Source organism: Choloepus didactylus, chromosome 1, assembly GCF_015220235.1.
Source record: "Choloepus didactylus isolate mChoDid1 chromosome 1, mChoDid1.pri, whole genome shotgun sequence".
NCBI classification, from domain to species: domain Eukaryota; kingdom Metazoa; phylum Chordata; class Mammalia; order Pilosa; family Megalonychidae; genus Choloepus; species Choloepus didactylus.
The window spans coordinates 73,463,849-73,484,843 of record NC_051307.1 but is presented as its reverse complement, the minus strand read 5'-3'; the positions used below and the strand labels follow the sequence as shown (position 1 = coordinate 73,484,843).

Genomic DNA, 20,995 nt, shown 5'->3' with positions numbered 1-20,995 from the left:
CCAGAGAAGCTAAGACAGGACAAATACCCCAAGTGCAACTAAGAGTAACATTTTTGAGGAACTGCAGCCTAGAGAGGAACGTCCTGGGAGAAAGCCATTTTGAAACCAGAACTTTGGAGCAGATGCCAGCCACATGCCTTCCCAGCTAACAGAGGTTTTCTGGACACCATTGGCCATCCTCCAGTGAAGGTACTCGACTGCTGATGTGTTACTTTGGACACTTTATGGCCTTAAGACTGTAATTGTGTAACCAAACAAACCCCCTTTTATAAAAGCCAATCCATCTCTGGTGTTTTGCATTCCGGCAGCATTAGCAAACTAGAACACCTTCCCAGAAGCCCTCTGGAATATTTTTCCTCTTTTCCTTTTGACAAGATTTCTTCACATACCACTGCTGAACCAATTATGGCAAAGGAATTGCAATCTCCAGGATTGGCTCAGACAGAGCAAAGCTGATCCGTCTGAAGGGCAGGGAGTCTGGGAAGGTTGAATCAAATCAGAGTTATGCAATTTGGGAGCCAGTGAATGAACTACCAAAGGGATCTGTCATGCTGTATCCAAAGAAGTGGACTCCCCTTTCCCGTCAATCATAACCCAGTGAGAAAATAGGAACTATTTCATGTTTCTATATGTAACATTTCTAAGGTTTATTTTTTTCTGGAATAGTTTTTTTTAACGCTAAAAATAAGTCTGAAATTATCCTTTAATAAGCCAATATTTGCAACCCAGGATCTATCTCTGTGTCCTAAACATTTTCTTAAAAATGTGCTACCGAGAAGGGGGCAAGATGGCAGCATAGAGAGGAGTGGAATTTAGTTAGTCCCCTGGATCAACTAATAAACAACCAGGAACAACTAGTAAATAATCTGGAATAACTGCTGGGGTACAACCGTGACTATCCACACATCGTACAACAACCTGGATTGGGAGGAATGCCTGAGATCACAACATAAAATCTGTAAGTAAAAACTGTAGAAGCACACTGGGACCCCCTTTCCCCCATGGCAGGCTGAGCTGCAAAACCTTGCTATGGTAGAAAGCAGCACTCTCTGAGAAAGCGAGTATAGCCCAGCTCCAACTAGCATTTTAATTAATAAATGTGGACTGCTGAATACAAGCTACAAACCCATAATAAGCAGACAGAGGCTTTTAGTGATGATTGACCTTAAAGAACTAGAAGACTCCTTTGTCCCAGGAGGGGAAGCACAGAATACCAAATGTTACCTCTGGCCAATGAGTGAAACTGGGGGGTCGTGGATGGGCTCTGAAAGGGGGCTTTCTGTCCCTTTTTCTCTCTCTCAACCTGAGGGGCTCAGTGGAGAGAGCCTCAGCCATTTTCAGTTCACAGTGCTCTGACTCAGACAGAGATGGAGATAACAGAGACAGAGAGACAAAGGAGCTATTCAAATGCAGAAGATAACTCCCTAGGTGGTGTATCTTCCCTAAGAAGAAGGAGGTGGGTCCCAGCTCTACTACCAGCCTTCCCTTCAGAACCAGACCCCAGAGCCTGGGGAAACACAGCCAATACAGAAACTAAGGGGGCCACACCTCCTTACACCAGTTGGGAGCAACAGGCTGACAAATGCAATCTGCTGGGCAGGTTAGGAAAAGCACAGCAGCTAGAGACCTCCCAGGAAAGTCTGTCAATCTCTAAGACACACCTGCAGGGAGACTTGAAACTGAATATAACCCCATTCTGAGATCTGAACCCATTCTCATCTGGGAAAATCTGATTGGGGTAACCAAGGAAACCAGATGCCTAGACAACAGAAAACTATAGTCTACGCTAGAGAAAATGAAGATATGGCCCAGTCAAAGGAACAAACTTACACCTCAGTCAAGATACAGTTGAGATATTGTTTCACATTAATGAAACAATCTATTAAAGATTTTCAAAGAAATATGCTAAATCAATTCACAAATCAAGTCAATGAGTTCAGAGAAGATATAGCAAAAGAGATGAAGGCTATAAAGAAAACACTGGGTGAAATAAGGTGGAAATAGAAAGTTTGAAAAAACTTATGGGAGAATCTATGGAAATGAAAGGCACAACACAAGAGATGAAAAACAATGGAGACATGAAACAGAAGATCTCAAGAGGCAGAAGAAAACACTTAGGAACTGGAGAACAAGACGCCTGAAATCCTACACACAAAAGAACAGATAGGGAAAAGAATGGAAAAATATGATCAACGTCTCAAGGAACTGAATGACAGTATGAAGCACATGAACGTATGTGTCATGGGTGTCCCAGTAGGAGAAGAGAAGAGAAAAGGGGCAGAAGCAATGATAGAGGAAATAATCAACGAAAATTTCCCATCTCTTATGAAAGACATAAAATTACGAATCCAAGAAGTGCAGCGTACCCCAAACAGAATAGATCTGAATAGGCCTACACCAAGACACTTAATAATCAGATTATCAAATGTCAGAGACAAAGAGAGAATCCTGAAATAAGCAAGAGAAAAGTGATCCATCAAATACAAAGGAAGCTTGATAAGACTATGTGTGGATTTCTCAGCAGAAACCATGGAGGCAAGAAAGAAGTGTGTGATATTTTTAAGATACTGAAAGAGAAAAACTGCCAACTAGGTATCCCATATCCAGCAAAACTGTCCTTCAAATATGAGGGAGAATTTAAAATATTCTCTGACAAACAGACAATCAGAGACTTTGTGAACAAGATACCTGCACTACAGGAAATACTAAAGGGCGCACTATAGATAGATAGCGAAAGACAGGAGTGAGAGGTTTGGAACATAATTTTGGGTAATGGTAGCACAGCAATGTAAGTACATGGAAGAAAGATGACTGTGTGTATGGTTGAAAGAGGATGATTAGGAGCATGTGGGACACCAGAAGGAAAGAGGAAAATAGAGACTGGGACTGTTTAACTCAGTGAAACCTAGAGTGCTCAACAATCATGATAAAATATACAAATATGTTTTTACATGAGGGAGAACAAATAAACGTCAACCTTGCAAGGTGTTAAAAATGGGGTGGCATTGGGGAAAAAATACAATCAATGCAAACTACAGAATATAGTTAACAGATACATTGTATTATGCTTCTTTAATGTAACAAAGGCAATATACCAAAGCTAAATGCCTATAAGAGGGGGACATAAGGGAGGGGTATAGGAGTCTTGGCATTGGTCATGTTGTCTGACTCTTATTTTACTTTAGTTTAATTCTAATTTTCCTTTTGTTGCTTCTTAGCAGTCATGTTGTTTTCTTTCTTTCTTTCTTGTTTCTTTTGTCTCCCTACCTTCTTTGACTCTTCCTCCTTCTTTGTGGAAGAAATGGAGATGTCCTTATATAGATAGTGGTGATGGTGGTTGTACTGGTTTGGATACATTATGTCCCCCAAAATGCCATTATCTTTGATGCAGTCTGTGTGGGCAAGAAATGTATTGGTGTTGATTGGGTTGCAGACTTTTGATTGAGTGTTTCCATGGAGATGAGAGCCACCAACTATAGGTGATAACTCTGATTAGATAATTTCCATGGAGGCATGGCCCCACCCATTCAGCATGGGTCTTGATTAGTTTATTAGAGCACTATATAAGCTCAGACAGAAGGAGCAAGCTTGCTACAGCCAAGAGAGAAACTCTGAAGAAAGCACAGGAGCTGCAGATGAGAGACAGTTTGAAGATGGCTGTGGAAAGCAGACCTTTGCTCCAAAGAAGCTAAGACAGGACAAACACCCCAAGAGCAACTAACAGTGACATTTTTGAGGAGCTGTGGCCTACAGAGGAACATCCTGAAAGAAAGCCATTTTGAAACCAGAACTTTGGAGCAGACACCAGCCACATGCATTCCCAGCTAACAGAGGTTTTCCGGACACCATTGGCCATTCTCCAGTGAAAGCACCTGATTGTTGATGACTTACCTTGGACACTTTATGGTCTTAAGACTGTAGCTTTGTAACCAAATAAACCCCCTTTATAAAAGCCGATCCATTTCTGGTGTTTTGCATTTCAGCAGCATTAACAAACTAGAACAGTGGTGAATACATAAATATGTAACTATACAGGGAACCATGGGTTGTTTACTTAGGATGGAAAGTATGGTGGGTGTACAAAACTGTCTTAAAAAAAATGGGTTGATGAAGAAATCTTGAGGGCACTATATTGAGTGAAATAAGTCAGACACATAAGGACAAATATTGCATGGTCTCACTGCTATGAACTAAATATAGTACGTAAACTCATAGACATGAAATATGTTACCAGGATATAGAACGAGCCTAAAGAATGGGGAGCAGTTGCTTATTATGAACAGAATGTTCAACTAGGTTGAACTTAAGTGTTTGGAAATAGACAGAGGTGATGGTAGCATGTTATTGTGAGAATAACAGTGCTGAATGGTGTGTGAATGTGGTGGAAAGGAGAAGCTTAGAGTCATGTATGTCTCCAGGAGGAAAGTTGGAGGTTAAAAGATGGGAATGTATAAAACAGTGAATCTTGCAGTGGACAATGTCTGTGATTAACTGTACACATATTAGAAATCTCTTTCATGAACTAGAACAAATGTATGACACTATAATTAGAAGTTAATAATAGAGGGGTATATAGGGGAAAAATATACCTATTGCAAACTATGTACTACACAGTTAATAGTATTTTAACATTCTTTCATCAACAGTGAAAAATGCACTATACCATTACTATGAGTCAATAGTGGAAGGGGGGTGATTAGGAGTATGGAAGGATTTGCGTTATCTTTTTTTGTCTTTCTTTCTTTTCTGGAGTAATGAAATTCTTCTAAAAACTGAAAAAAAAACTTAATCATGGTGATGGATGCATAGCTGTATGATGGTACTGTGGGCAATTGATTGTGTACTTTGGGTCTTTGGATAATTGTATGGTATATGAACAATCTCAATAAAATTAAATTACAAATTTTTTTTTTTTAGATGTGCTAGGTGAAATCATTGCCCTCCTCTCTAAGTGAGATCAGATACCCAGGGAAGTAAATCTCCCTGGCAACATGGAATATGACTCCCAGAGAGGAATCTAGACCCGGCATCGTGGGATGGAGAACATCTTCTTGACCAAAAGGGGGATGTGAAAGGAAATGAAATAAGCTTCAGTGGCAGAGAGATTTCAAACGGAGCCGAGAGGTCACTCTGGTGGGCACTCTTACACACAATATAGACAATCCTTTTTAGGTTCTAATGAATTGGAATAGCTAGCAGTAAATACCTGAAACTATCAAACTACAACCCAGAACCCATGAATCTTGAAGATGATTGTATAAAAATGTAGCTTATGAGAGGTGACAATGTGATTGGGAAAGTCAGATGGACCACACTCCCCTTTGTCCAGTGTATGGATGGATGAGTAGGAAAATGGGGGCAAAAAAAAAAAAAAAAAAAAAAGGTACCCAGTGTTCTTTTTTACTGTAATTGTTCTTTTTCACTGTAATTTTTATTCTTACTATTTTTGTGTGTGTGGTAATGAAAATGTTCAAAAATTAATTTTAGTGATGAATGCACAACTATATAATGGTATTGTGAACAATTGACTGTACGCTTCGTATGACTGCATGGTCTGTGAATATATCTCTATAAAATTGAACTTAAAAAAATGTGCTATTGTCAGATTGCCAATCCTGAAATCTGAGCACTGTTGTTCCTGCCTCCCACCCCCCACCTAAAATCAGAGCTTCAGCAAACTTCAACTTGGCAATGTAATTCCATTTTTGTGACTTATTATTAAAATTACATTATAAAAGAACAAATGGACTTAATAATGTATCTACCAGACCTGATTTGAACAAAAAGATCATCTGTCAGCTTGAGATCTGGTCAGCTTATCTACAGTAAGCAAGCACAACAAAATGCAGAACGATCTTGTAGGAAGCTATTAAAAAAAAAAAACTGATTTCTTAAACTTTTGTTTTTTAAAATTCTTATATTACTTTTTATTTCACTGAGGTCCATATTTTTTCTAACTATTCTAAAATTTTAAATTATATTAAAATTTATATTGTATCACTTGGACACAACTTATATAGAAGGAACCAAGATTACTAGAATACAAAGATGTTCGACAAACATCACCTCAGAGTTTTCCTTTACTATGGAGTCCTTAATACTTTATTATTTATGAATACCTATCACAACAATATAGCAAATACTGCTACAGTTAAAGTCAACAAAACTACATATAAGGTATGAAGTTTGCAAAACTGAGGCCGGATGACAGCACAGAGATTTTACTAGGTGGCATTATATTGGTGGAATCACCCCAATTCATGGTTTGCTTTCTCTTGTATATTATGGGGTCAAAAACTTGATTGACTAAGTCAGTCACAAAAAGCCTGATGCAGCAACAAATTTATAGATATTAACAGAAAGACTTTCTTATAAAGTGATTAAAATTAAGGGGTACATAGCATCAGGTCAGCTGGGCTTTCCATTCTCTCTTTGTGTAAAACTACATGGAAACCTAAATTATTAATAAGCTGATTTAGGTAACTGTCAACAGAGCCAGAAGAGGTAGTCAAATTATCATCATGGTTGGGGTCACTCAGAAAGGCATAACTGTTCTTGGAGAGATGCTAAGCAAACCAAATTTACTTGATAGGGCATTTTGCTATAGGCAGTTTTAGAGATAAAGACATTCTTGCTCTTTTGGTCCCTAAGATCCACCCTAATAAATATAGTTGGTTAAGCTGATAACCATTCATATAAAACTAGTGGGCAATAATTTATTAAGCAATAGCCTCAATTTCCAGGCCCTGGGTTTTTACCTTCTCACTATGATGACTTCAGCTCCTACCAGCTCTCTTCCATCATCAGTTTTTCCGTTTTTTTTTTGTTGTTGTTGTTGTTGTTGTTGTTTTTTGGTTAAGGGTAAAGGTCATTTTAATGTGTAACTATTTTTTTTAATATTCATTTTATTGAGATATATTCACATACCACGTAGTCATACAAAACAAATCATACATTTGATTGTTCACAGTACCATTACATAGTTATACATTCAAGTTGATCCATTTTTAAATCTGCTCTTGGGATTCTCCTCTAGCCTCCTGTGCTGAATGCAACAGGAATACAAATGAATAAGATGGTTCTTTTCTCCTTGAATTGGAATCCTTAGTATCCAGTCATTTATCATTTTTATGTGGGTAGGGTTGTCAGTGAATGGTGCTTAGGTCTCAATGTTTGAATGTAGCAAACTGCAAAATAGTTTGGTTACCTCTAATGGGAACTCTGTGAGAAATGTAAAATTAATGTTTTATATTGTAGAACGTAGGTAACCTAGAGATAGCAGCTTGTGAAGGGGGAATAACAATCTAATAAGAAGAGATAAGCTATTGAGGGTTATCTTAATGTTATGGGAATGCTCAGCAATGATGATGTACAGTTTGTAACTTTTCTTGGTCATGGTAGGAACATGTTGGAAGCAATGTAATTATTTTAGGTTATTTGTTTTTCTTATTCGTTTCTTTTGTTTGAAATGCCCTTTATTTAATTTTTTGATAAATAAAGTATAAAAAAACAGTTTGGTTACAAATCTTTGCAGTGGTAGAATTGTCAGGTCTTGACAAGCCATTGGCTGGAATAGCAGTGAAGAAGGAGGGATGAAGTCATCAGATATTAAGAATGCTTATCGTGTTGTCACAGTTCTGTCTTCATTTTCTTTCCTGGTCCACATTCTGAAGGGACTAGAACCAGAAATACTGTCTGTAAATGGCTGTTCAAGTCAGAATAACCACTCTTATTTTAAGTAGTTAATGAGGGTAGTGTTTTTAGGGACGGAAGCTTTAAGCTTTTGCTTCTATCAAAAATCTATCAAAGATCCATGAGACAAATATGAAATAAGTAGCTATGAAGTTGGGGTGTTATCAGCTCATTTTAATCTCTCTGCCAGATCTTCCTGAGTTTTTAACAAGTGGAAAAACAAAGTTTTCCCCTACTCCTTGCCCTTATTCCTATTCCGATTAATGGAACTCACAAATGATAAAAGGCAACAAAAGAGAAGTATACAATCAAACCATAATTTCTAAAGTGAATTATGAACCTCCAGGGAACCAAAAGTTTGCTGCAGAAGTATGAGAGGAAGGCAGTATATCTGAGTTGGGGCAGAAATTGTAGTTTGCTTTTCTCCATTTTCTCTGTATCCAGATCTACTTCTAGACAATCTTGTGTTTCCATCAGAAAAATAAGTATATTGAAGCACCTTTATATGCACAGTGCCACTTGAGATTGCCTCTACAAATAATATTAGGAGATGAGTGTCCGGCGCCCTCTCGATCTGTCCCGCGCGTCCTGTCCTCGGCCGGCGAGGAGAACAGAGGGAGAGAGAGAGAGACACAGACAAACTAACACTCGAGGCACACAATGGCTGTGAGCGCAAGCCTTTTACTGGAGTCAGGAAGAAACTTTCTCTGTTACATTTCCCACACGAGGCCTCATACCCCGTGGGAGAACAACCTCTGTGCGGCCGTCAGGCACGGCTCCTTGTGGGCTGTCTCCCCGAGGCTAGCCCGGGTAATCTCTTATATACAATAGTCACAACCAATAAGCTGGCACTACGTAAGCGTGTACAATAGGCTAGCAGCAACCGCTGCCTCATGCGTCATATGCGGAAGCAGGATGTGAGCGCCATCTTGGCTCACTCGATGGGAGGGGTGTACTCTAGAGCAGGCTGCAGCGTGTCCACTAGGCCCTAACCCGGAAAGCGGCTCCCCACATCTCCCCCTTTTTATTTATTTCAACCCAGTGTCTCCATTGATGAGTGTACTCCCGTGGGCCTGAGTGACCCACTACATGTTTTGGTGCTTTGGGGAGTCTGGACTAGGCCCCTGCCATTTTACGGCGGAACCTCTGGCACCGACCAGAATGCTTACCTCATATAGAGACCGGAGAGCCCGTGAGCTGGAAACAACGTGACTCTCCGTGCAGTACTTTACCTCGCAACTGGGGAAAGACGGTTGGGGCAGGAGAGTGGCAATCAGCGTCAAGGACGTCACTAGGCGTCTCTGTGCAATGGCCAGAGTCCAGTCTGGCCACAACTGGAACTCCACCTAAGAGACTCGCCTGAGACAAAATTTAAGACTGCTGGAGTCATATGCTATATCCGGGATACGGCCATGGACTTTGCTGCGAACCTAGCCCCAGAGCGCCCCACCCCGAGTGGTTGGGATGGGGATTGATCAATATAGAAGCTACTGTCAGGAGTATTATGGGTTGAAGACATAGCCATCATAGCGGTAACGCGCAGTCGCTGCTGTGCTTGAAACAAACGTTCTAACAGGCATTTAACGTTTACTAAACCCACCAACAATCCTATAGCGAGGAGAACCCAAGAAGTCAGATTGGGCCATGAAAACCAAGAGGTGACTTGGTCCCACAGATTTTTTACAGTCTCGCCCAGTGTGGAAAGGTCGAAACTAACAGGCTTCAATTTCCTAATGTTCTCAAGTCCCTGAAGGTCGGATTTCACTTGGTCGGAGAGATTGGTGAAGTTGGGGAGATAAGTGTCCTTGAGCCACTCGGCGACATCTTGCTGCTCCTCTGTCAAGTTCACCCTAACCGGGGTGACACAAAGCCTCCCGAATAACCATCGGGTATCACACGTCTGCTGGAGAACTCTCCAGAGTCTATCTATTTCTAGTCCAAGTTCATCTATCTCCGCTAGGAGTTTCTGAATGGCCTGGAAATTTAAGTTCAGCATCTGATTGTGGCGGCGTAGCACGTCTCGGGTAAGGTATGCCTCTTGGACGCCGATCCTCTTTTTGGGCAACCGCGGGGTGGTCAGTCCTACTATTATCGTCTTGTCGGTCGTCGCCATCATCAGCAGGGTCGGAGGCTTGGTCTAATGGTTCAGGTTGTATATTCGTTGGCGTTTCTGACAGCTGTTCCTTGGCTTCTTCAGGTGATGTCACGGTTCTCACCAGTCTTTCCGGAACCCACACTGGTTGACGTCCTGGTTCCTGGGGAAAAACACAAACAGAGCCTCTGGCCCAGCTGAGCACCGGGTCAGGGCCTTTGTGGCAACGGCCACACGGCCTGGTTACTGCACCTGGTTCGCCAAACCGTTGAGTGGCAGGGGGCTGACGTCTATTGGGACAATCTCTCTTAAAGTGCCCTGATTGGCCACAGCCATAGCACCCGTTAGACTTTGCCCCTAAGGTTCTCGGGCCTTTTGTAGCCACCTGTAGGGAGCTAGCTAGCATGGCAGCTAGACCTGCATTAGTTAAAGGGCTGCCAGTATCTCTACAGAGCCTGACCCACTCTGTCAAATTTTTTGCTCTGTTTTGTGCCAGGATAACTTTGCACTCCTTGTTGCACTGCTCAAAAATCATTTGCTTAACCACAGTCTCTACTACTCCTGGATCTGAGAAGATTCTCTCAGCTGCGGTTTGCATCCTGGCTACAAAATCCGCAAATGGTTCTGTGGGGCCTTGGTGTATATTGCTGAGTGAGGCCTGAGCCTCTCCCTTACCTGTTAGCTTTTTCCAGGCACCCACAAAACAGCGGAAGATCTGGGCGTAGACCTCTTGTGGGAAACCCGTTTGGTTCTGGGCATGGGCGCCTCTCCCCAACAGCATGTCAGCATTCCACCCGCCACGTCTCCCCGCCGCATTCCTTGCGGCCTGCTCTTCAGCTAACTCCTCAAACCATGCTTTCCAATCTATGAATCGGCCTGACGGCAAGCAAGCACGGGCTAGCTGAAAAATATCTGCGGGTGTATGATTTAGAGCAGAGAGGTTCTCGATCATGTTCAAGGTATAAGGGGCATTGGGACCGTACTGATGAACGGCCTGCCTCAGCTCCTTCAAGAGTTTGTAATCATATGCCTCATATTGGTTGTTGCCTTGGTGGCTAATAATGACCGGGAACATTTCTGTGGTTGATTCAGGCTTTAAAGAGGGGACCCATTTCCAGAAATGCCTCCTCCCATCTTTTATTGATATGGGGTCTAAGGGGCCTGGGTACTCTGGTGGGGGAAGCAGTTGTGGATACCCCTCCCCCGGCCCGTCTGCAAGGGGTTCCCGGCTCCGCAAAGGCGGATCAGCGAAATTACCGGATTCGGGCACTAGGGGGAGCCCCCGGTAGGAGCCTTTAGCGGGGCCGCTCAACCCGCCCACCGGAAGCTGCGGCGTTTTTTGTGACGCGGCGACAGATGCCGGCGGGGCGGAAGGCCTCGTGGGTGGGGCGGAAGGCTCCTCCCAATCAATTAATGGAGGCGCTTCCGCTCCCTCACCGTCATCGCTATCCGATTCTGAGGCAGAGGTGTCCGAGCTACCACCACTCAACTCTGGCTGCTTGCCTTTATGGGAGCCAGCCGCAGATGACACCGACTGGGCTTCCTGGAGAGCGTGCCGCGCCTCTTGCAAGGCGGAAGACGGAGTTAGGCCTGTAGCTGACTCCAGTTCAAGGACCGCGCGGACGGTCTCCCATATAGGGACTAGAATCGGATCTAAGCAAATGCCCGTCTGACGCGCCCGGTCTATATCGCGACCAAGCTTCATCCAAGAGGGTAGACTGAGGCCGCCGGTGGAGGGAAACCAGGGGGCAAAAGTTTCAATATCATCAAGAAACCTCTGTAGGGAGTTTTTCTTAACTGAGATACCCCTCTGCTTCAGGAGGGTTTTTAAAGGAGCTAACAGAGGTGAACTTCCAGACTGCCCCATGCTTGCAGTCGGCACTGTACTTTAACCACTCGGAGAGCTCTTCCGAGTCCCCGGGATCGCCTGAGAACCCACGGGCCCTGACCCTCACGTAAAAGAAACACTCACCCTCTCGCGCTGATCAGGCGCGGGAAGTCCGCTGGTGCCGAGGTCCCCGTACGGGCCACCACTTGTCCGGCGCCCTCTCGATCTGTCCCGCGCGTCCTGTCCTCGGCCGGCGAGGAGAACAGAGGGAGAGAGAGAGAGACACAGACAAACTAACACTCGAGGCACACAATGGCTGTGAGCGCAAGCCTTTTACTGGAGTCAGGAAGAAACTTTCTCTGTTACATTTCCCACACGAGGCCTCATACCCCGTGGGAGAACAACCTCTGTGCGGCCGTCAGGCACGGCTCCTTGTGGGCTGTCTCCCCGAGGCTAGCCCGGGTAATCTCTTATATACAATAGTCACAACCAATAAGCTGGCACTACGTAAGCGTGTACAATAGGCTAGCAGCAACCGCTGCCTCATGCGTCATATGCGGAAGCAGGATGTGAGCGCCATCTTGGCTCACTCGATGGGAGGGGTGTACTCTAGAGCAGGCTGCAGCGTGTCCACTAGGCCCTAACCCGGAAAGCGGCTCTCCACAGATGAGAAGAGCAACCATTTATTTAAGCAAGTATAGCCTGTTTAATTATAGACATTGGGAAAGGCCTAATTGTATTTTTTCCTGCTATATTTGACTTCCTGCCTTTTTTTTTCCTATAAAAGACTTGCATAATGTGATTCAGTCAAGACTTAAGTTACTTTTTTATAGCAGCCTTCTTATACCATAAGTGGTTTGATAAAGGAACTGCCTTACCATGCTTTCTTCTTCATTATCAGTACTGCTACCAGGTTCATCAGTAGAGACACATCTTTCTACAGAATAGAAGAGAAGAAACTTAAAAAAAAATTCACTTTACAAAAACCCAAGTTCTCTCTTATTCCTATCTCAGTGTAATTATGTTCTTAAAATCACCTTAGTTACTCCCCCTTTCATGCATGCTGTATAGGAAAACATCATCAAAACCAAACAGCAGTAACTTCTTATGGCTAATGAAGGTGCTCAGATGAACAATTTCTGGCTCTTTAGGATTGTTTGCCCAGTTCCTATATCTGCTAACAACAAGTAATGGCCAATGAGGTGCCAAGAGTAGTATCTACTGGCAATATAACATCATTTTTCAAAGAAGGCCTACCCTCTGGGCCTTGCAATAATCTGGCCTTTTTATACACATCCGAGACTAAGGGAATTTTAAAGCAGAGTAATGGAAAAGGGAATTAAAAAAATACACGAACCATAGTCATATAATATGTCAACCAGGGGCCTAAGTTAGGCAATGTTTTGTGGCTTTTAGTATATTTTCAGCCTAACTGACTTCAGAACTGAAGAACAATTTTTTGTTTTGTTTTGCTTTTTTAACTGAGGATGCCATAACATGGTTTTTGCCAATATCCTCTTACGGCTGACCTGGGTAGACTCCATTAGCAGGGCATCTGCTCCTGCTGGCTTCTGTTGGGTTGGAGATTAGGAAGATGGACGAGTGAGATCAGGTATTTATTCCCACACCTTTTTGCTGTAAGGTCACCTTGGGCTGGCCAGATCCCTCAAATGAAGGTCACTGCTTCTTTCAAGGCTGCTGATGTTACAGGAGTTGCTACCTGGTTTGGAGTACTCCTCCCTCTCCTTGTGCCTGCATGTCTAGGTTTAGTAACAAATCAGATCCTACTAGATCTGGGGGAATGCACTATCTTTTGTGTTTTGCTTTGTACAGTTTCAAGTGTACCATGTATTTTCTGTCGGGACCTGACTTATGCATACTTCCAATACAGAAACTAAACTGTCATTCTTGAGCAGTAGGTAACCCCTCCCCAAAATGTGAGCTTAATTGAATCACAAGTGTCATTATATTAAGTTAGAGGTTGTGTTTGGGGGAATAAGGTAGACTGTGACCTACCATCTCTTTCAAATTCTGCCCAGCTATGGGACAGGAGTAACAAGTAAGCAGATTAGCCTCTATTAAGTAATAATAGAGTTGGTGAAACTCTTGCTCACTGTCACCCCTAAAACCTTTCCTTCAATAATGGTTTCTGCTGTAACCAAATCCCCCAACTGCAGTGGGGGCAACAGGGAGATGTCAACCAGAGGAACAAAGGGGCATGGGAGCGATATCAACATCTCAGGATACAAGAATCTTCTCAGGGGCATGATGGAATAAGGTACAGCTTCTCAGGGCCTAGGCCTGCCTCTGCCACCAGTATTAATATATTATTAAAAATTACTTAATATATCAATCTTAACATCTCATTTTAATATATCAGGACATCTTAATATCATTTTAAATTACTATTAGCAATACAGTTTTATTGCAGAAAATTGAGAACTTAAAACATGATTAATAAGGATTAAAATAAAATGGCTCATAGGGACCATGCAGTTTTGAGCAGCCCCACCCACACACTAAGGTCAGACCAAGAGAAACAGAGCCCAGGGATGGAAATAGTAAGACAGAAGCTCAGGGACTCGAGGAAATATATGGGTGAGATGTGGGGGTGGGGCATCCATAATACAATCATTCCAAAGGTGAGCATTTTTAAAACTTTGGCTTATTTCTTTCCATCTCTTTTTCAGTGAAAGACTATTGGAATCATCCTGGTTCTTACTTTAATGCCAAATTTAACATTTTTCTTTTCTCCCTTTTAATAAAAAGAAGAAATTAATTGAAAATCACATGACTGTTTTATTAGTCTATTAATTAAATCAAAATAGAAGGAACACTGGAAAAAATGGCAGTGTACTGCAATGAATGTGCTTGTATATGAACTTGTTGTGCACCTGATTATCTACTGAGAATAAATTCCTAGAAGTTAGAATAGTTAGGTGGAAACCTAAGAGCATTTTAAAGGATTTTTTTATAAATTTTGCAAAGGACTCTCCAGAAAATTCAGATCCATTAATGTGCCAAGCAGCAGTGCAGGTGTGTATTTCCATGTCATCTGTAACACACTTCTACATGAACACCTAAGGACAGAACCCAAATGCTCCACGAGATATTACCTCTGCTGGAATTGGTGCCTCTTCTTAACTTAGAGACCAGGCAAATTATCACAAAAGCCATCAAAATCAAAATCACCATAGTCACCAAAATCAGAATAACAATTTTCTGAGAATCCTGTTCTAAATAAAACAAACAAACAAAGTCTGTGAACAGAAAGAAAAATTACCAAAAGAGAAAAGAAAAGAAATAGTGTGGGTAGGTAGGAGGAGTATGTTTACTATTTTTAAACCTAGTTATTTCTGCATTCAGGCAGGAGCCTGAATTCATATTAGTGAAAACACTTTGCATAACGAGAGGGCCCATTACCAGTAAGGCCAAGAGCACAGTCTGGATGGGAGAATTTGTCTTGAGCATAAACATCTCCCAGGCTCCATGTCTCTATTGTGGGAGACATACAGACACCGATTTGGGGGTTTGGGGAGGCAGAAGAGAGAAAGGAGTCTGAAAACTTGAGAGGCAATGAATCTATCATGCATTTTAAGTTTCTGTATTTTTTATATTATAATAAGGGAATTAATGCATTTTTTACCAGATAATTATAATGACTGCAAACCAGCCTCAGCCCAGTGTCCTTCTTGGGGGATGAAGGGAAGATACAGTTCACACTTGGCTTGCAGAGACTAGTCTTCAGGAGGAACAGTGATTAGAAGTTCAGAGGTGATGAGAGGAGCTGAGTGGGAGGTGACAGGACTAACTGGGATGGTGGCCAGTGCCTAGAGCAACTCAGGATACTTGGAGGAGCCTGACCTCTCTCCAGCATTTGGGGCAGGGCTAAAATGATTATAATTATTAATAATTAATAATAATGTAATTAATTATATGAAGTGGGGACCCCAGAAGGCAGAAACTTGGAGATCTCAAGCTACTAAACTCTAACTCCTGCAACTCTGGTGATCTATGTATGCTCTGCCAAAGAGTAGGGAGCTAGCTTTAGAAATCAAAGGCCAACTCAGGAAAAAAAAAAAACATATTTAGGGGTTACTTTTCTCTTTAAAATTAATAGCTCTATATATGTAACAGATGTCAATTTTTATGAACATACTTTTAATAAAGTAACGTTTTGTAATCAATAAAACAATCTCTACACATATTGCATCATTCTTAAATTTTACATACATATAAAAGGGAGAGATTAAGTAGCAATGTTAAGGTGACTGTCTAAAGTGTTTTCAAATGTATTTATTTTCCTCCTGAAGAAAATCTTGCAAAATACAGCTTCTTCCCACTTTATCAGTCATCCTCAGCCATCTCATCTGCAAAGAGATTTTCTCCAGGTCGCATCTTGATTTAGCAAAATTTACCATTCAGTTCAGTGCAGCCTTCAATGAGCAGATCTAGACTCTAGGAAGCATACGCTCCCCAATCTGGGCCTCCTTTTTGAAGGTTGTAGGATCTCATGGGCAAGGCAGCAAAAGCAAGAAGAAACTTGCAATTCAGAGAAGAAAACCCTCAGTTTCCTTCAAAGGGTGATGTCTAGTGTGCAAGGACTTTTTGCCCTGTGGCTGTGCCCTGCTGGGCTGGCTCCAGTCACAGGCCTCTTTCTGGGGAGAGGTATGGGCAGACCCTCTTCCAGTCCCCACCAGCCAGGATTTACTTGGGAAGAACAGGTTCTGAAAAGCCCCTTTTCCTCATCTGAGACAGAATATTCTGATGCCTCTGCCTTTGTGTTAGGAAGATGGGCCACATGTGGTCTTCAGACCATTTCTTCCTGATTATTTTTCTATACCCAACATGAAGTCACATTTTTAAAAATATAAAGCAGGCTTAACTGTATTTTACAAAAATTGATGCTCTTATTTTGGAGAAAAAAATGAGTGTCAAATGCATCCCCAGATTTCAGTTCCGTACTCTCAAAGTGGCCGCTCTACAAAGGGAGTGTTATGCTGGGAGACTAGAAGCTTCTGTCTCTGTAAAGACCACGTGACCTAAAGACAACTCTGTGCTCTTATCTTCAAATCTCACTACCTGGAATCAACAACCCCCCAAATCTGGTCTGCCTCCTAACTTCCTCAACTAGAATGATTAAACTATTTCTAAAACATATATTATATGTTCTACTGACTTGGTAGACAGACTGACTGGCCCACCTTATCTTCTAGAAAGTCACCTTCTTGAGGATGCATTCCGTGAATCTAAGGTTAGTGGACTAGAAGTATTTCAAATGATAAAATTTGACAGTTAACTACTGATAGAGTTAAAAAAAAAAAAAAAAAAAAAAAGGCTGAATCAGGCATATGCTTGGTGCTTTAAATGTTTTGTGGTGACTTTCCACCAGGTTCACAGACAGTGCCAAGTTTCCCCAGCCTCCAGAAAGATGCTGTTCTAATTTCCTGCTGTGTGTACGGCCTCAACTCCCAAACCACAGACCCTGAGACACGTGTTAGGCCAAGTGGTGAACAAGAGTTGAAGATGTGTATTCCACCGAGGGCATCAAGATATTCTCATTTCTGAAGCCCCAAAACCCTGATAAAAAAATCCTCAGAGATTTTCTTTTTTTCAATATAGCACTTTTATATGGACGAAGGAGGGAAGGTTGTCTACCATCTTGACCAGAAGTATCCCTATGAAAAGTACTAATGTTAGGTATTCTTTAAGTTACAACTTAATTTTCCTGTTTGATAGTCACAAACCTCTACTGCTATAGCCAAAATCCATTAGCCACCCCTACTTACAACTTACCTACATGCAGTGTTCGGACAGTGAGGAAAGTATAGTCGCTTGAAGAAATATTGCATAAGTATTCCCCATTGTCTGAAGGATTAAGATCTGTCAAAGTTAAAGAGAAATCACTCTGGTTTATCAGCTCATTGCTCCATGAGAACCGTGGTTTCTCGATAATTTTGTTTCTTGAAGAACTCAGAAAGTAAGCCAGCACTGAGGAAGTCCACCTTTCCACTCTCGACCAAGTGACTATGAAGTCTTGATTCGGTAGAAAAAAATTGTTTTCAAGTTGACATGAGAGTGAAACATCTTGACTTTGCATTTTGTAAATGTGACCTAATAACACGAAAGAAAAGGAAACATCAATGAAGATAAAAATTTCAAATGAGTTTTCCAAGTTACACTTTGAAGAAAACAAAGAACAAAGACTATAATACTGATTTCTTTAGAAACACCTTTTTGAAAAACAGTCAGACATTTATGCTTCAAAATTTCTTCAAGCCTTTCTGCCCCTATTTCCAAGTTTGCCACCAAAGTTAGTATAGGAACATACTTCCAGGAAGCCTAAAACTTGGGCCAGGTAGGCGGATGGTGCATCAAAGATTTTTAACTCCTGCAACCCGACTCTAAGCACTCAGGAATGCTGGGACCAGTTACTAGCCTTTCTAACTCAATGGTCTTCTGTTTGCCTCTCAAATGCTGATGTTCTTCAGGATTCCCCTTTTATCACTCTAGGTAATCCCTAGTGGTCTCTGTAATTTTTATGGTCTTAACCATTTCCTTATCTAGACAGAGTCTCTTTTCCTGCCCCTGAGAAGTATATTTCAAACTGTATGCAGGTAATCCTCCAGCCGACTGAGTTCTTTCAGAGCAGAGACTCTGCTGGGTATCCCGGGTTTGCCTCTCCAGATCCAACTCCACCCTTGCCCTTCCTGTTCTGTGCTGTAGGCTGGCCTCTATGGACAGCCTTGGATTGGTCACTCTGGTTCTCGACTCACCTACTTTCCAATCCACCTGCTGGATAGTGATGCCAAGGCAAGCTTTCCAAAACGCAAATCCACTGATGGTTCAAATCCTCCTTTGGCTCCACACTACCTCTTGGATCCAGTTAACCTCCTTAGCAAGGTTTAGCAGGCCTCTGATCTGGCTTTGGACTCCCTCCCCAGACTCATCTCTTGATACTCTAGCGTCACACTCAACCACCTTATACTTTCACAAACCTAGGCAATTTTACTTCTCTGTATTTTTGTACTTACTGTACTGCATCTTTTACCCAAAATGCCTATGTTCTCTTGAAATCCCCTACTAATCTTTTAAAACTCTTCCCTTAAGCAACTTCCTTAATCTTATCTTCTGTAACCTCACATCTGCCCAACCACACTGAACAGAATTAAACACTACCTTTTTATACTAGCTCCTCAGTTTAGTTTTATTTTTACATGTATGTGTTAGATGTTGTAGACCCAGAGATAAACAAGAGTCTACGTTCTTAAATTCACAGTCTGGAGGAGAGAAAGCTTGGCAAAAGACCAAGCAGTATTGAGCCAAAGGAACTGCTGGGGCTACGTGATACTCCATTTTGAATAAACATGAGCAATTACGATGTTTCAAAGAAAATACTTGCAACTTAAAAGAAAACATTTTTACCCTTTCCCACATTTCCATTGCTGCCTGACTGCTGAAAACTGGCCAACAACTATTGGATGCCCAAGCCTTTAAGCCTCGAATGATGTAAAGGTGGTGGGTGAATCACAAATGATCTCAGTATTTTACTGGTAAGCATTTTGAGAATATGAAACCCTGAGGAAGAGAAGGCCAAAAAGCATAGCTAACCTCCACTTTCCCTACATAAAGGAGATTTACAGAAAAATTCTGCTTTGTTTCTAATGAAATAGAAACCAATTTTCTTTAGAATTGAGTGAGGAGATGTCAAATTAACTTTCCTCGTAATCTTTTCTTAAACAGTAGGTTATAGACATAGATATTGATCAGAGTTTGGATTTGTTCAAATAAATGAGAGGAAGGAATTTTAAGAACTGATCATGCTATGAGAAAGGTGTTGAATAAAAATTTATGGGGTAAGGCTTAAGTAAAGATATTAAAAATGTATTTAGTATTTAATATTATATTATTATATGAATATATAAAATATACACAATATGTAAAATATATATTATATGATTATATAATATTAATTATGATAGTAATGGGCCAATTCTTGTTTAGTTGAAAGATTGGGAAGACTCAGAGTTTGTGACCTGTTAAGAGTCAAGCAGTTTTTTCTTCTCCTCTGATCTTTGTAAAGTGCAGTATGGGCAGGATATCCTGTTTGGAGGATGAACCATGAAGAAATACAGTAATATTCATGGGTGATTTCGCTACTTTCTATTTCACAAATATTTTCATTCAACTCAAACACCTGGCAAGGTGAGAATTATTCCCATTTTATCAATGAGGAACAATGCTTAGAAGTAAAAATAGTTGCTTAAGGAAATTGAGCCAGTAAGTATTAGCCCTGGAACTCCAGTCTCCATTTTCTAACTGCTGTAGAAGCATTTCCTTTCTTTTCCTTGTAAATCAAGCCCCACCCTTTCCCAACCTCTGACATAGAACTAGTATCCAAAAGAGACCCATGAGGCCTACCTCCCATCATCCATCGCCCTGTCCATGTTTGCTCCAGCAATGGATTTTCAATAACACACTGATATGATGCGTTTGATCCTGTAATATTCAGCATACTTTTATTATAAAAAGGAGGCAAAACCCCCATTTCTTCCATAATGCTTTCAAGGACCGGTGTGTTATCTACTTGCCACGTGATAGTTGAACGAGGATAAACACTTAACACACTGCATGTTAAGTAACTCTCTGTGTCCCCCTTTTTGTACTCCATCACTGGTGTGAGGAAAGCTATGTGAGAGAAAGAAGGGCACATGAAAAACTGTCATCGCTAGCTTCCTTCTAGACCATCTGTGCAGCATACTTATTGTTTTAATACCCACAAAATGAAAAGTTAAGCTTTTTAAGCAAAATTCAGCATTTGCTAAAGGGAAAACAAAATCAAAACAAACAAAAACATTGTAGAAACTTAAGATACAGTGTAGGTATCTAGAAGGGTGTAAAAAAAAAAAGAGCATGCATATCTACATAGCAACTAGCAATTTCAAGTCTCTAGAAACATAGCTGAGAAAAATCTAATGGACTCATTAAGCAACCAAAATGTGGGTGTCACACTCTATGAACTAGAGCTCCTGCAGCACTCTAAACTGTTAGATGCTATCTCAGAGCCTATCGACTTTTTGTTTACACATAATTCAAATAAATTTAGATTTCTGAGTCAAAGTCTGAAGCAGCTAAATGGGATAGGTAGGGGAAGAAGAAAATGCCAAAAACAAAACAAAAAAACCAGAAGAGGAAAGCATAGAATACAAAAATTAACCTCATTTATTAAAAAAATGCAATTTAATCAATAATTCAATGTTTTCCAGCTACTGTATTGGCAAAAATTTTAAAGATTGATAATAATCTGCACTAAAAAAACTGAGAGGATAATTTTATGCTGCTAATAACAGCAACATATGAAAAGCCTACTTGTGGTCCTTTTC

At 41.3% G+C, this 20,995-nt stretch overlaps 1 protein-coding gene across 2 annotated transcripts in view; it reads right to left on the bottom strand.

The window, feature by feature from the left end:
• Positions 1–6,379: 6,379 nt before the first annotated feature.
• The window catches only part of HHLA2 (HERV-H LTR-associating 2), a 56,253-nt gene continuing 41,637 nt past the window's right edge, over positions 6,380–20,995 (bottom strand). The window contains exons 4-8 of one of the 2 annotated variants that reach the window (XM_037835168.1): positions 20,034–20,300; positions 17,409–17,726; positions 14,729–14,848; positions 12,491–12,549; positions 6,382–7,676 (exon numbers count right to left, since the gene is read on the bottom strand). In XM_037835168.1, coding sequence (XP_037691096.1) covers positions 7,644–7,676; positions 12,491–12,549; positions 14,729–14,848; positions 17,409–17,726; positions 20,034–20,300 — 797 coding nt within the window. In that variant the 3' untranslated portion in view covers positions 6,382–7,643. Of the gene's footprint in view, positions 7,677–12,490; positions 12,550–14,728; positions 14,849–17,408; positions 17,727–20,033; positions 20,301–20,995 lie in introns of both variants that reach the window. The other variant, XM_037835170.1, reaches the window with a different exon arrangement.